General features: G+C 47.9%; 1 protein-coding gene across 2 annotated transcripts in view; it reads right to left on the bottom strand.

Annotated features, from left to right (window-relative positions):
• ATG4C (autophagy related 4C cysteine peptidase) overlaps nt 1-13,125 on the bottom strand; it is a 297,476-nt gene that overhangs the window by 114,806 nt on the left and 169,545 nt on the right. For both annotated transcript variants that reach the window (XM_086953509.1, XM_086953515.1), the window contains exon 6: nt 9,545-9,615. In XM_086953509.1, coding sequence (XP_086809635.1) covers nt 9,545-9,615 — 71 coding nt within the window. The remainder of the gene's footprint in view (nt 1-9,544; nt 9,616-13,125) is intronic.

Here is a 13,125-nt window from a genome sequence, read left to right as displayed (position 1 = left end):
AATCCTTCCCATCGCTGCAAAAGGAATATGGGCTCCACCGCTCCCAATTTTTTAAATATATGCAATTGAGGCATGCTTGGAGGGTCGAAGGGGCATTGACGGAGGCACTCCCCGAATACGCTCAGTTGGAAGGCCGTCTTCTACAGGAAAAGATCCCCAGGAAGGCAGTATCCCCGACATATAAAACTATCATGAATAATAGACCAAAGAAATTAGAGGGCCTTAGGGCCACATGGGAACGGGAAGTGGGGGACATGGATGACGTGGACTGGGGAGTGGTACTGATGCACCATAGGGAGGTAGCGATTAAATCACGCCTCCACCCGATTCAGTTTAAGATCCTCCATAGGTCCTATTTCAATAGAGTGAGGCTACACAAACTGGGAGAATACCCGACCCATGCTGTCTGCGCTGCGGCCATGATAGAGGGGACTTCTGGCACACCATCTGGTCATGCCCACGCATTCAAAAGTACTGGGGGGGGGTTCTAGCCGAACTGGGAGAGGTACTAGAGATGAACATTCCATCAGACCCAAAGCTAATACTCCTGGGGATGACTAATGACGTAGACTTGACGCCACAAATAGAGGAATAGAGGAGGGGTATGGACCTTTAAATGACAGCCGAAAGAGTCACGTACAAAGCGAGAGGCTGACCAAAGAAATTCCACAGAGTATGGGGCAAATGGCGACACTATCATGGGCTGGATGGAGGACTATGAGAGGTCGCAAATGCTTGAATGTATGATTGCCAGGGGAGGGATGGGCTTCCGGGACTGGGAGATATTACTGCAGTGGACTTGGAAGACTGTAATGGCAGTACACTTGGATGTTGATCTTTGGGTCCTGACTCATGAGGGGCGTGGGGGAGGGGGTACGGAAAGGTGGATGTGGGAGTTTCGCTCACTACTGACATGCTTGTTGTTTGTTCTCTTTGTTGCAAAAACAATAAAAATGGATTTACATTTTTTTTTTTTAAATGACAAGATTGTCGACTACCAATGTCAAAAGCTACAAACACATGTAAACTGAGGCTTTGAGAAGTTCATCTTGAAGGGATGTTAATATCTATTCACCGAGGAAACCTACTTGGGTGTTGCTGGTTGCTGCTTAAACGCCAATTCCTTTTCCATCCAGCCTCCCCATATCCCTGGAGGGATTGACCGCCCTGCCGCTTGCTAACACATTGCAGCACCCGCTTCGCGGGTGCCGCTGCGCGGCGTGTAGCGAGGGGTCGAGGCTGCTGGAGTGTTTGTCAGTCGGAGGAAGGAGGAGGGAGCACCGCGAGTCTATCAAGGGAGCGCGCCGCAGGGACTCTCAAAACCAGGAGTCCCTGCGCTGCACAGGTGTGCACGGCCGCGCCCCCAGCAAGACACGCCCCCCCGGCTGCCCAGGACACAAAAGCGGGAAGCCTTCTAACTTGCAGCAGGACCCTTTTCACCAAAGAAACCTACTTGGGTGTTGCTGGTTGCTGCTTAAACGCCAATTCCTTTTCCATCCAGCCTCCCCATATCCCTGGAGGGATTGACCGCCCTGCCGCTTGCTAACACATTGCAGCACCCGCTTCGCGGGTGCCGCTGCGCAGCGTGTGGCGAGGGGTCGAGGCTGCTGGAGTGTTTGTCAGTCGGAGGAAGGAGGAGGGAGCACCGCGAGTCTATCGAGGGAGCGCGCCGCAGGGACTCTCAAAACCAGGAATCCCTGCGCTGCACAGGTGTGCACGGCCGCGCCCCCAGCAAGACACGCCCCCCCGGCTGTCCAGGACACAAAAGCGGGAAGCCTTCTAACTTGCAGCAGGACCCTTTTCACCAAAGAAACCTACTTGGGTGTTGCGGGTTGCTGCTTAAACGCCAATTCCTTTTCCATCCAGCCTCCCCATATCCCTGGAGGGATTGACCGCCCTGCCGCTTGCTAACACATTGCAGCACCCGCTTCGCGGGTGAATCTGCGCGGCGTGTGGCGAGGGGTCGAGGCTGCTGGAGTGTTTGTCAGTCGGAGGAATGAGGAGGGAGCACCGCGAGTCTATCGAGGGAGCGTGCCGCAGGGACTCTCAAGACCAGGAGTCCCTGCGCTGCACAGGTGTGCACGGCCGCGCCCCCAGCAAGACACGCAACGCCCCCTTATAAACAACGGACTACCGCTCAGCGGGACGCGAGCGGGACGCCGAGCGGGACGCCGAGCGAAGCCCGAGCAAAGGGCGGGCAGTCTGTGGCAGTCAGGGGCTGACAGAGGCTGGGCCGGGCCACCCCTCTTAAATCCATCGCTTTTGGTTCAAGGGCTCGGATACTATCTGCGGGTCTCGAGGCAAATAGGTCAACCCGCTCTGGTAAAGCTTTGAGGGGTGGGGGAGAAAGTGCCACGGGGAGCACAATAATTGGCACAATGGACAAATTCATCACTAGGGTAGCTGCGGTTATTGAAAAGGAGATTGTGATGACGGAACGTCGCCTTTCACAAGACTCCTTTCCCTCCAAACGCTCCTCCTTGAGAGCCGTTGCACATGCCCTGTCCCCAATCTCCACCTACCCTATCTCCCCTTTGCCAGAGATTCTGTCCGTAGAGCCACGGATTGTAGCTATAGAGGCAGGCATTGACAGGATAGAAAGCCTAATTACTAATCCCCTCCCCTCCAGCCCTAGCCCAGTTGCTGCGGATCTTTGCCCTGCACTACCCACAGCTACCCCTTCTGGTCACAACTCCCAATCTTCTACTCAGGCTCCCACACTAGGCTAAGCATGGGCGGAAAATCCGTTTCGCTCGCGGATTTTGCGGATTTCCGGTAAATTCGCAATCCGCGAGATTCGCGAATCTCCCGCAAAATCCGCAAATCCGCGAGCAGCGGATTTTGCTCGCACTGTTCGCGTGAGTTCGCGGCTTCCCAGTACAACTTCGCGCCCCGCGAATAAGTGCAAAATTGCAGAAATACGATCTTAGCAAAACTGAAACTACTTACCAGGTTCAAAAGTTCAGGCTCATCATTAGTAGCCATTTCCTGTAGTGCTTCCTGAGGGGCCCCTCCAGAGTTCAGTTGCCAGTTGCAACTATTATGTGACCCTGCTCTGAACCTCAGAATAGTTACACATATGCCACAAAGGTCCTGAATTACAGCTAAGGGAGACAAGCAGGAGCCAGGCTGGAAGTTCAAATCCATTAATCAGCCCCTAATTCATTATTGTCAGTTGGGGTAGGGCAGGTGTTGTAACTAATTTTGCAACAATGAAAGCACTTAGCAAGTGCAAAAGATCACTAATCAGGAAGCACTAAGGAAGCAGGTGCCAGCTAAAAAAATATTCTGTGACACATTAATCAGCCCCAAATTAATTCAGGTCACTTGAGGCAGGGAAGGTGTGCTTGCGTTGCCACAATAATGTACACTGACTGGACAACCAGAGGGTGCTGTGATGAAACAGAGGGTGGCATGGGTGGGCCAGAGGGTGGCATGAGTAGTCAGAGAGTGGCAGTGGTGACAGAGAGTGGCAGTGATGAAGAAGAGTGTCCCAAACAGGCTGGACACGTAGAAACAACAGGTAAGTTCGCAATTTGCGAAATTGTACAAAACCCTCGCGAACTGGCAGAAACCCGCGCAAACACAAAAAAAATCCGCAAATTTGCGAGAATTCGCGGATTTTGCGGATTGCGAGTTCGCAAATCCGCAAAATTCGCGAACGCGAGATTCGCAAAATTCGCCCATGCTTACACTAGGCCATAAACCGTTGCCCCAGGCTCGAGTTTGTCGGGCCCATAAGAAAGGAAAAAAGGGTTATTAGCACTCGGAAGGGAAGCTATTCCTCGCTCTACAAGCGTCCTAGGATACAGTCCCATAAAGGACCTACGCACCCAGAAGCTGGAGGGCCAGACCATCTGGGAATATTACCCCACCAGGGCCAGTAGCAGAAATATCATTGCCCCACCACTCGGTCCCGGCATTACCTACACCTTTAAATGAGGGGTCCTCCCTGGAGCCCTTTGAGAAACTGGTTAAGTCTCTGCTGGTACCGCTTATTGACCAAGTCAAGAGTTTGGGGGATAGGTTAGACAGATTCGAACAGACCACCCGGGACAACTTTTTCTCCTTGAAATCCCTTTTTAAATTACAGTCAAGGCTCAGGGAGGATATTGCAGCTGGGAATGAAGGGAAAGGGGATCCAGTGGGCCCAACACAGGGACACCTACCGGCATTGTCCGCCCTTGCACAAGCCACCGGGATGGCTTCAACACCAGCACCACTGGCTAGTGCAAAACCGGCCAAGCCGACTACTACTACTACCCATGTTGTCCAGGTCCATGCTAGTACCCCCCCAGCAGTGAGAGCAGCTAAGCCTAACCCTGCTCAAAAGAAGCGGCAAGAAGGAGGGGCTGGCTCCAATTCTAAACCATCGGCCGCTCCACCCACTGTAGCCAGGGGAGTAGCCTCGGCTCCAAAGGCAAAAATAACTACATGCCCACATACAAACTCGAGTCCAGTGGCTATACCACAAAAGGTGGTACGCAAGTGTCCCCCAGTCAATCACCCCCCTGAGTGCCAACCATACGTTGTTGTCCTCATCAAGGTCCCCGCCCTGAAGGATAACCAGCTGGAAACCCACCAGGCACTAAAAAAACAAGGTCATCCACTGGTTGCAAGCCAACAGACCCCTTCCCTTGGGTGTGGATGGCCTGATTCTCGGTGTGCGCAGGATGGGTTGGATTGGCCAGGGGAAAAAATCGTTTGAGGGGGATTGTGTGGTGGTCAATTTCCAAGACATAAGAGCTGCCCACTCAATGTGTAGCCTAGGACAGGCCACGGCCGGTCCCGGAGTTGAAGCAGTTGACCTAACATTCTTCTACCCGCGGCCGGTCATGAACCCTTTAAACAGTTATCCCGTGTTACTAACCCAAAACAGTGCTTACGGCCAATGGCACCCAGCAACAACTGTTGTGCAGTCGCATGCAGTCTTGCCAATGCCGATTTGGGGCACTAGGGGCTACTGACTTCTAGATTCCCCTGAGGAGGCTCGGATGACCTGGTCTTCAGACGCCCAGTCCTCTTTAACTGTTAAACCTAAAGATCCCTTGACCACCTCAGATGAGCAGGTTGCCTTAGCAGACACAGGGGGATTAAGGGTGGGGAGGACTTTACTTGAACCTGCCACTGTATGCCCTACCGTGGGAGAGGTAGACCTATTTGGCCCTGTCGAGCCCTGCAACATAGCGGCTGTGGCGAACCCATCTATTAGGGTTCTCAGCTGGAATGTGGCTGGTCTGGAAGGGAAGCTGGCCCTGCCCGACAGGAACGCACTTGTGGAGCAATACTCCATATGTCTGTTCCAGGAAACCTGGAGTAAGGAGCCCCTACATAAGGCAGGATATTCTACTCACCACTTACCAGCTGTCAATTCAGTGACTGGCAGGGGTCGCCCTTCGGGTGGCCTCCTTGTCTGGGTAGCTTCCGCACTTAACTGTAGGGTGGAGGAGCATGACACCCATTGCCCGGACCTCCTTAACATCACCCTGAAAAACCCCAAGGGTCATGTTATTGTAAACATCTTTAATATCTATGCCCGAGGTATGAAGGGGGGTAGAGAATCCCCCACCATAGCCTGTCTGGAGGCTCTGCTTCGATCCTCTCCACATAAGCACCGCACTCTGGTTGCGGGTGACTTTAATTGCACCTTTGAGCCGCTTGGCCCTGAAGTCTCACAGGACCAAGAGGAAGATGACAATAGGTAAATTGTAAATTGTTGTAAATTGTAAATTGTTGTGTCTTGTAAAGCGCACTGCTACCCGGAGGCCTCGTAGCGCTATAGACCGCTGGGGAACCCGTCCTGGCTTTCCCTGTGAGATAGTCCCTCCTGGGGGTCTCCAAGGTGAAACCAGGCATCCCCGGCGTTTGTGTGGGGCCGTTGTGGAGATGAGGCAAGCTAATGCCCAGAGTTGCCGAGTGTGCTCCCTGGTCGGAGTAGGCACCGATGCGAGAATTATCAGTCCGCTGATCCTGGTCCAAGACCCTGCCGCGTCGGGAATCGAACCCTGGTCCCGGGCCGTTCTCTGCACTCGGGTCTGCCGCCTCTAACCAGTGAGCCACACCTCTCCACAATGGGGGATACCAGCTCTAGAACTCAGACCAATTAAAAAATGGACGGAAGTGGTGCTCCAGGTCAATTCCCTAACAATGGAGTTTGACCTGAAGGCTCTTAATGGCAGGACTAGTTCCGACAAAGAGGGAGCCCATACATACAATAGGCCCGAGCATACGTCAAGAATCGATTATTTAGTCCTTGACGTCCATCTATGGAGCTTGGTAAAGGATATGGTGATCATACCCTCTGTCAAGAGTGACCACAATCTCCTCTCGCTTACCCTGACCCATAGGTGGTTAGACGGTATAGGGAGCAGAATCGCTTGCCCCCCCCCCACCCCGGATATGTCATCGGTCTCTAACTGCGGTCGACGGCTAAAGTGGACTAAGCTATCGCTTTCAGTGGAGAAAATATCTTCCATAACGCAGCACTTAGCTGCAGCCCTAGAAAACCTTGACTCTCCTGAGGGCGGGTTGGTGGATGTGCCTGCAAGGTTCTGCAACCTAACCCAGGCCCTTAGTGATCTTTTCATTGTCCCAGGTAGCGCCAATAGAAAGAAACCATGTCCCCGGGCCAGACAAGGCTGGTTTAATCGCAAGTGTAGGGAGGCGAAGAAACTGCTTGTTGAAGCAGTCAAATCCAAATCACAAATCAGGACCAGGGAGGCCAGAAGGTTATACTCTCACTGCCAAAAAAACGCTAAGAAGGAATGGGAGGAAAATTTCTGGCAGGACCTCTTGGCTGCTAGTCGAGGGAGAGATGCTAAAGGGTTTTGGGACCTGGTGGGCAGTAGGAACCGTCCTGATGACACCTTGAGGACCTGCACTATCACTGCCCAGGCGTGGTTTAACCATTTTATGGCTCTCTATTCCGCCGTAGAAGGCAAGCTTAATGACCCTTTTATCCTTCCCCCCTACACCATGGACAGAGATATGGACCTCTTCTCCGCACGGGAGGTCACGAACCTGATTAAAACTCTCACACCACTAAAAGCAGCTGGCCCGGATGGGTTACCAGGGGACCTTCTTCGAGCCTATCCAGGTGATTGGGGGTGTTGATCTCTGCACTTCTGAATGCTATTATTGAGGGAGGATCAGTGCCTGAGTCCTGGAAAGGGGCAGAGGTAGTCCCAATTTTTAAAAAGGGTAGTCGGGACCTACCAGGGAACTATAGGCCAATAAGCGTTATAGACTCAACCCAGAAGGTGGCGGGAAAAGCTATTCTGGGGAGGATTCTTCAATGGGTGGATGATAACCATATACTGTCTGAGATGCAAGCTGGGTTTCGCTCAGGCACAGGAACCATCGAACAAGTCTTTAGACTCCTGTTACTTTACTGGAAGGTGGTGGAACTGGGCAAGGGCAGTCTTTATCTGGCCTTTATAGACCTGAAGACTGCCTTTGACCTGGTTCCTAGGGAGGAACTCTGGAGGGTGTTGTACGGTCTTGGGATGCCCCCTTACATCTTAAACCTCCTCATCAAATTGCATAACACCAACTATGCTCAGGTTAGATGGGGTTTGAACGGGGAAAAGACCGATAAGATCTGGGTTGTGAGGGGAGTCCGGCAGGGCTGTGTTTTAGCCCCCACCCTATTCCCCCTCTATGTGAATGGGGTGGTAGAGCACCTGCTTGAAGAACCAGCAGACACCCCCACATTGGGTGGCGTAAAGATCCCAACTCTGTTGTTTGCCGACTACACCCTCCTCATTTCAAAAACCCCCCAAGGCCTACAGAAGCTCCTGAACCGCTTCCAGGATTTCTGCGCAAAAAGAGGACTTGTCATTAATGTGGACAAAACGAAGTACTTAATCATGCACCCCCCCCGCGCAAACTTGGCCGCCCACCCATCGTGAACTCTATCCCCCTTGAAAGAGTGTCAGAATTTGACTATTTGGGAATCCGTTTGAGTGATGCTATGAGCTGGACTCCTCACATCAACAAAATGACTGTGGGCCACAAAAGGGTGGGGGGAGCCCTGTTAAAGGAGTACAACAACTCATCAAAACACTGTGTAGCTCCGATAATAGACATTTACAAAGCCCGAGCTGTATCCGCTTCACTCTACGGAGCTGAGTTATGGGGTCTAGGCAATATGGAGTCTCTGTCTAAGGCAGAGAGTAAATTCATCAAGGACCTCCTGGCCATCCCGATGAGTACCCCGACAGTTCCGGTGCTCCTGGACGCAGGTTGCAAATCAATCAAGGACCAGGCCCTCCTCCGGCCTCTTCTGCTGTGGGCTCGCCTGTGGAGGGTCCCGGCACTAAAATCCTATGCAGACGGGCTGGCAGAGGTGATGCACTCAGATGGCTGGCAGAAGATTAAATGGCTCAGGGACATTAAACACCTGCTTGTGGACCTGGGATTGGGCTCTTGTTGGTCTACCCACTCAGCTCCCCCAAAGGAGACCCTAAAAAAACTCTATTGGGAATGGGTTTCTGCCAAGCTCATCAGCAACCAGCGCCACTGCAACTCCACCGCAGCCTTCCTGAAAATAAAAGACGTTGTTGCCTTTGAGCCCTTTCTGGACATTATTACCATCCCCATGGATCGGGCTCTCTATATCAAATTCAGACTAGGGACTCTACCCCTAGCCGACCTCCTCTCCAGATGGAATACGCCCAAGCAGGTTTCACGCCACTGCGCCCTATGTACTGACAGAGCCGAAACAGTGGCACACTTCCTTTTTGAATGCCCGGATTACGTGCGCCCTAGATCCCATTGGCTCAAACCACTTTGTAGAGAAATGGGCACTCGTCAGTATTTGGTGGCTCTACGGATTTTATTAACTGATACAGCCCCTCCTATTGTTTGTGCTGTATCCAAATTTTTAAAATGGGCCTGGTTGATCCGCTTAAAAAGACTGTCCATATCAATTTAATTCCTTTTTTAAACTAATTTATTCTGATTTATTGCTACTTTTACTTGTTGATTTTAATGTACAGTCTCCTTTTTACGATGTGCTGTTTTATATATTTTTCGTGTAATGCTTTTAAGATATATGCATATCGAAATAAAGCAATCAACCAACCAATATCTATTCTGAGCCTCTACCTATTCTGAAGCACCTTGGCCTCACACAGGGCATGCAGTGGTATTCATAAGAAATGTGGTGGGTGTCATTGCTGCATGTTTAATCTGCAGGCGAACTGATTTGCACCACAAAGATCCTCTCCTACTAACCCCCAAACTTGTAGCCAGAAGCTTGATCAGTCTTAGAGTACCACAAATCTACACTAATCTGGTAGGGACCAGGCTCCACCTATTCCTATTGTAGTTGCAGGCCCGGGAAACTACTTCCCCAGCTCAGTGACAGTATCAGGACTTCGATGAAAAGGCTCAATACGTTTTTTTACTAGCATGGACTAGATCTAATGTTTTAACCCTCACTTGACTTATGTATAAAATAGCACTCTTGACAGGAGATTAAAAGTAAAGACCAATTGTAAATAGACAAATTAACACACTAGATATAACCTCCAGCAATTACCTGTACAGTCCTGAGCAACATAAACAGTTAATCCATGTAACTCTGGGTCTGGAGCTCCAGCGACAGATTTTCTACATGAAGTGGGAAATAAAGATGAATCAGTTGCCTATTTCTGTGCACTTTTAACTGTAGAGCCAGTAAACAATGTACAACTTACAAATGAAAAATCAAGGAAACCTGCAATAAAATCAATTGTTCTAATTCTAATATAATGAGAAATATGGAGTTTAATGTTCACATGGATATTACTTCAGAAACAATAACTCAATCCATTAAGCCTCCCAAGCAAGAAGATGTACTGTAATTCTGTGAACCACAAAAAAACATGTTTGAACATTTCTAGCCATCCGCTCAGCTGTGAGAATTCTACTGGTGTGTTTTTCTTGACTACTTTTACATCAGAGATAGGAAACGAGATGGGTACAAGAGATGAGACAAGAATTCAATAACATGTATTACCAACAGACACAGCTCAATGAACTATAACTAGGCATGGAGCATAATACCAAAGTCAATACTCTTTCCTGCATTGTGTGTGCGCAACATGGAGCACACAATTAATGATAATATAAAAAGCAAATATTTTCAGATTGTTGTTTACTTACTAGCTGATAACTATTATTTGTAGTGATTGCACAGAACCCAAATATAAAACATGGTCTAAGATTTGGACTACGCAAAACCAGTGAGCAAGGGACCCACGTCTGGACATACCCTGCCAACTTAGGGCGAACAAAGCAAAATCAAAGGGGATGATGGACGGAGTGTTGAACATTGTAAGCACTCACCCCCAGTCAACTGATCTTGGCAGTTCAGGCTGGACTGTACCCATGAGGCACAGAGTCAGACTCATTTGCATATGGCCATGTCTGAACTGGGTGGTGGAGTGAGCTAAAGAGGTGCAGAGAAATAGATAGAAGGCCGTTTTCAATAAAAGGATTTATTGAACAGTCTTCTTTCTCAAGCAAGTAAACTGCTACAATCGTAATAATGGTTGCAAAGTATAATGCGCACAGCAAGAATAGTATTATAAAATAATACTGTAAAAGTATTGTATGGTTCCTAAACCATAGATAAATACATACATAAATAACAAGGGCTAAAAAGTACTCGACTGGTGCTTCTAAAATACGCCTACTCCAATGTACCTAGCCTCAGTCTAGTACGCGGGAAGAAGTAAGTGAGGTGTAGCATAGATTTAGTTTTTCTTTGCCAATAATTTAACCAAGATTTCTCTTTGGGTCTATTCAGCTCAGTACCTTGGTTTTAGAATGAAGGGTCTGGTATCTCTGTCTCGGGACTCAATTTCCCAACACCCCGCGAGGGGAGCTTGGAAACACTGGAGCTGGATTCTCAGCAAGAGAAAGGCAGACTCTCTGTCAGTGCGTCAGCTGGACGGTCGGATTTCTTCGGCACTTGCAGTAGCGAGCTGCATCAGGCAAGTAGATAGTCTAGCTGCTCCGAACCACTGTGTCTTTGCTAGGGCAAGTGTAGGCATATTTATACCTTAAAGGTGCCTAGTTTGACGTAAAGTCAGACATAATAACATCATCAAAGAACCCCAAGGGAATGGCAGTTCTTTGAAAGCTCCATGATTTCGAGGACAAATCAATATTCGAGCAAGGGCATGTCCCAGACTGCTGAAGCCGAATTTTCCAAGAAATCCTTGTGGCTTTTTGGAACTAGTGGAAGTAGCCATGCCTGTATTTGGACTGGATGGGTTATGTCTAAATATGGGTATGATTTCTATGTCTATATAAGGGCAATGTGAATCATACCTATATAAAAAGGTATGAATCGGTAAATTACGCTTGGATTCTAAAATGCTACACAACACCCACTCCACTTTATTATTTTCAATATTACTAAATTCTAAGCATTTTTAAACATATCTAAAGCATGATGTGTAAAAATCCCTCCCAAAATACATAAAATGCGTTTGAAATGGTTGTACATGAAAGATGAGCATTTGTGCTCTACGCATTTAAAAAAGCAATATTTTCATTCAAAGCATGTAGTGTGACTTTCAGAAATGCTCATCAGAATGACTCATGAGACAACATTTATGAAATGGCTCTTAAATAAGAGAAGAAAGGTCGAGACCATTCCATGACAGAATATATAAACTGTTTCGGTTGTGGACAAGGTCAAATATGGTCTATTGTAAGTATCTCAAAGAATTCTTGTTCTCTAAGAATAGTTCTACTTTAAGCAGATTAATTTGTACCAAAAAAAGGTTTCATTTTGGAAAAGTCAAATCGCAAACAAATAGGAGTTCTAAAGTTGGAAGTTTTGTTTTGAAAAGTGAAGGTCGAATACAGAGTCCCATAGAACGCTGTGTGCTAACTTCAAAAGTCATTTTCGTTGTTTGGAGAAAACATCAAATCTTCGAAGCTGGCAAAGAAATTGTCTACCACAGTAGGTGAAAGTTGGACCACTTAATAAGTAAACCGGTTGCACAAAAATGTGAAGCATCGCTGTTAGCGTTGGCCGCATTAGCAACGTTCGTCGGAGATGGAGATGGTGCCTGTGTGCCTGTCGATCCACGTATCTCACCGTCAGCAGATTGCGTCTGTGAGATCTCAATGAATGCAGTCATCAGTATTGGTAGCCCCTAGGGAAAACACGATGCATGGGCCGTTACCTCACCAAGAAAGGTATCAACATCCGTTGGCAGTGCCGATGGAAGGGTTAGACAGATGTCCAACACGCATTCTTCAGTTTTAAAAGTAAAGGAGGACCCCGCACAGACTAATAGGGGACTGGGGGGATAGTAAATCTTCAAAATGAGAGACAGGGGCGTCCCCACGAGAAGACAGTCTAGGACTGTGTTTCACACCTAGTACATGGACGCTAGGGTGAATGTTCCATTTTCAAAGAAACAAATTTATAAAGCATGCCAATAATACGGCGGGAAAGGTAAAGTTACAGTGATTTATACTCTATTACTATCCGTGTATGTTTAGAAGAACTATGTATATTTACTGTTATATTTTATTATATCCCTGAAGATGCCAAGTCTTATAGGAGAAAGACTGTTGCCTCACCGTATAATCAATTCATACACCCACATTAAGAACAACAGTTTTTTTGTGATTCACACAATGGACACAAGACTTAGTTTTTAAAAAGGATATACAAAAAACATTGTTTAAAAAAGAAAGTTTACCACACCATGAGTTACTCTGTTGCACATTTATTATACATACAAATTTTAAAATTTCATCATTACAAAGTATACAATTATTTAAGAAAACAACGTTAGTACATTTGCATAAAAAACATTTAAAAACAAAGAATCACAGGTCGACGCGGCGTTTCGGTTTCTTGTATGTCTACCTTCTTCAGGACAGATTCTACATCAATTTAAAAAAAGATTTAAAAAACACAGAGTTACTCTAAGTTGCATTGGTGCAGACAATTAAATATTTCCCAGGGCCATTGAAGAAACCCATAACGGAAAATACGGTGGCTCCTCCTGGTAGTCCAAGACCAAGCGTACAAAGTGTGAATACAAGGTATATAATAATATTTACATACTGTCTCTGGAGGTATGGATTGACTTCTACCTCCTGCCTAGT

The sequence above is a fragment of the Lissotriton vulgaris genome, chromosome 1_1 (assembly GCF_964263255.1).
Source record: "Lissotriton vulgaris chromosome 1_1, aLisVul1.2, whole genome shotgun sequence".
NCBI lineage: Eukaryota > Metazoa > Chordata > Amphibia > Caudata > Salamandridae > Lissotriton > Lissotriton vulgaris.
Note: the sequence above shows the minus strand (reverse complement) of the source record. Positions and strands in the feature narration are given on the sequence as shown.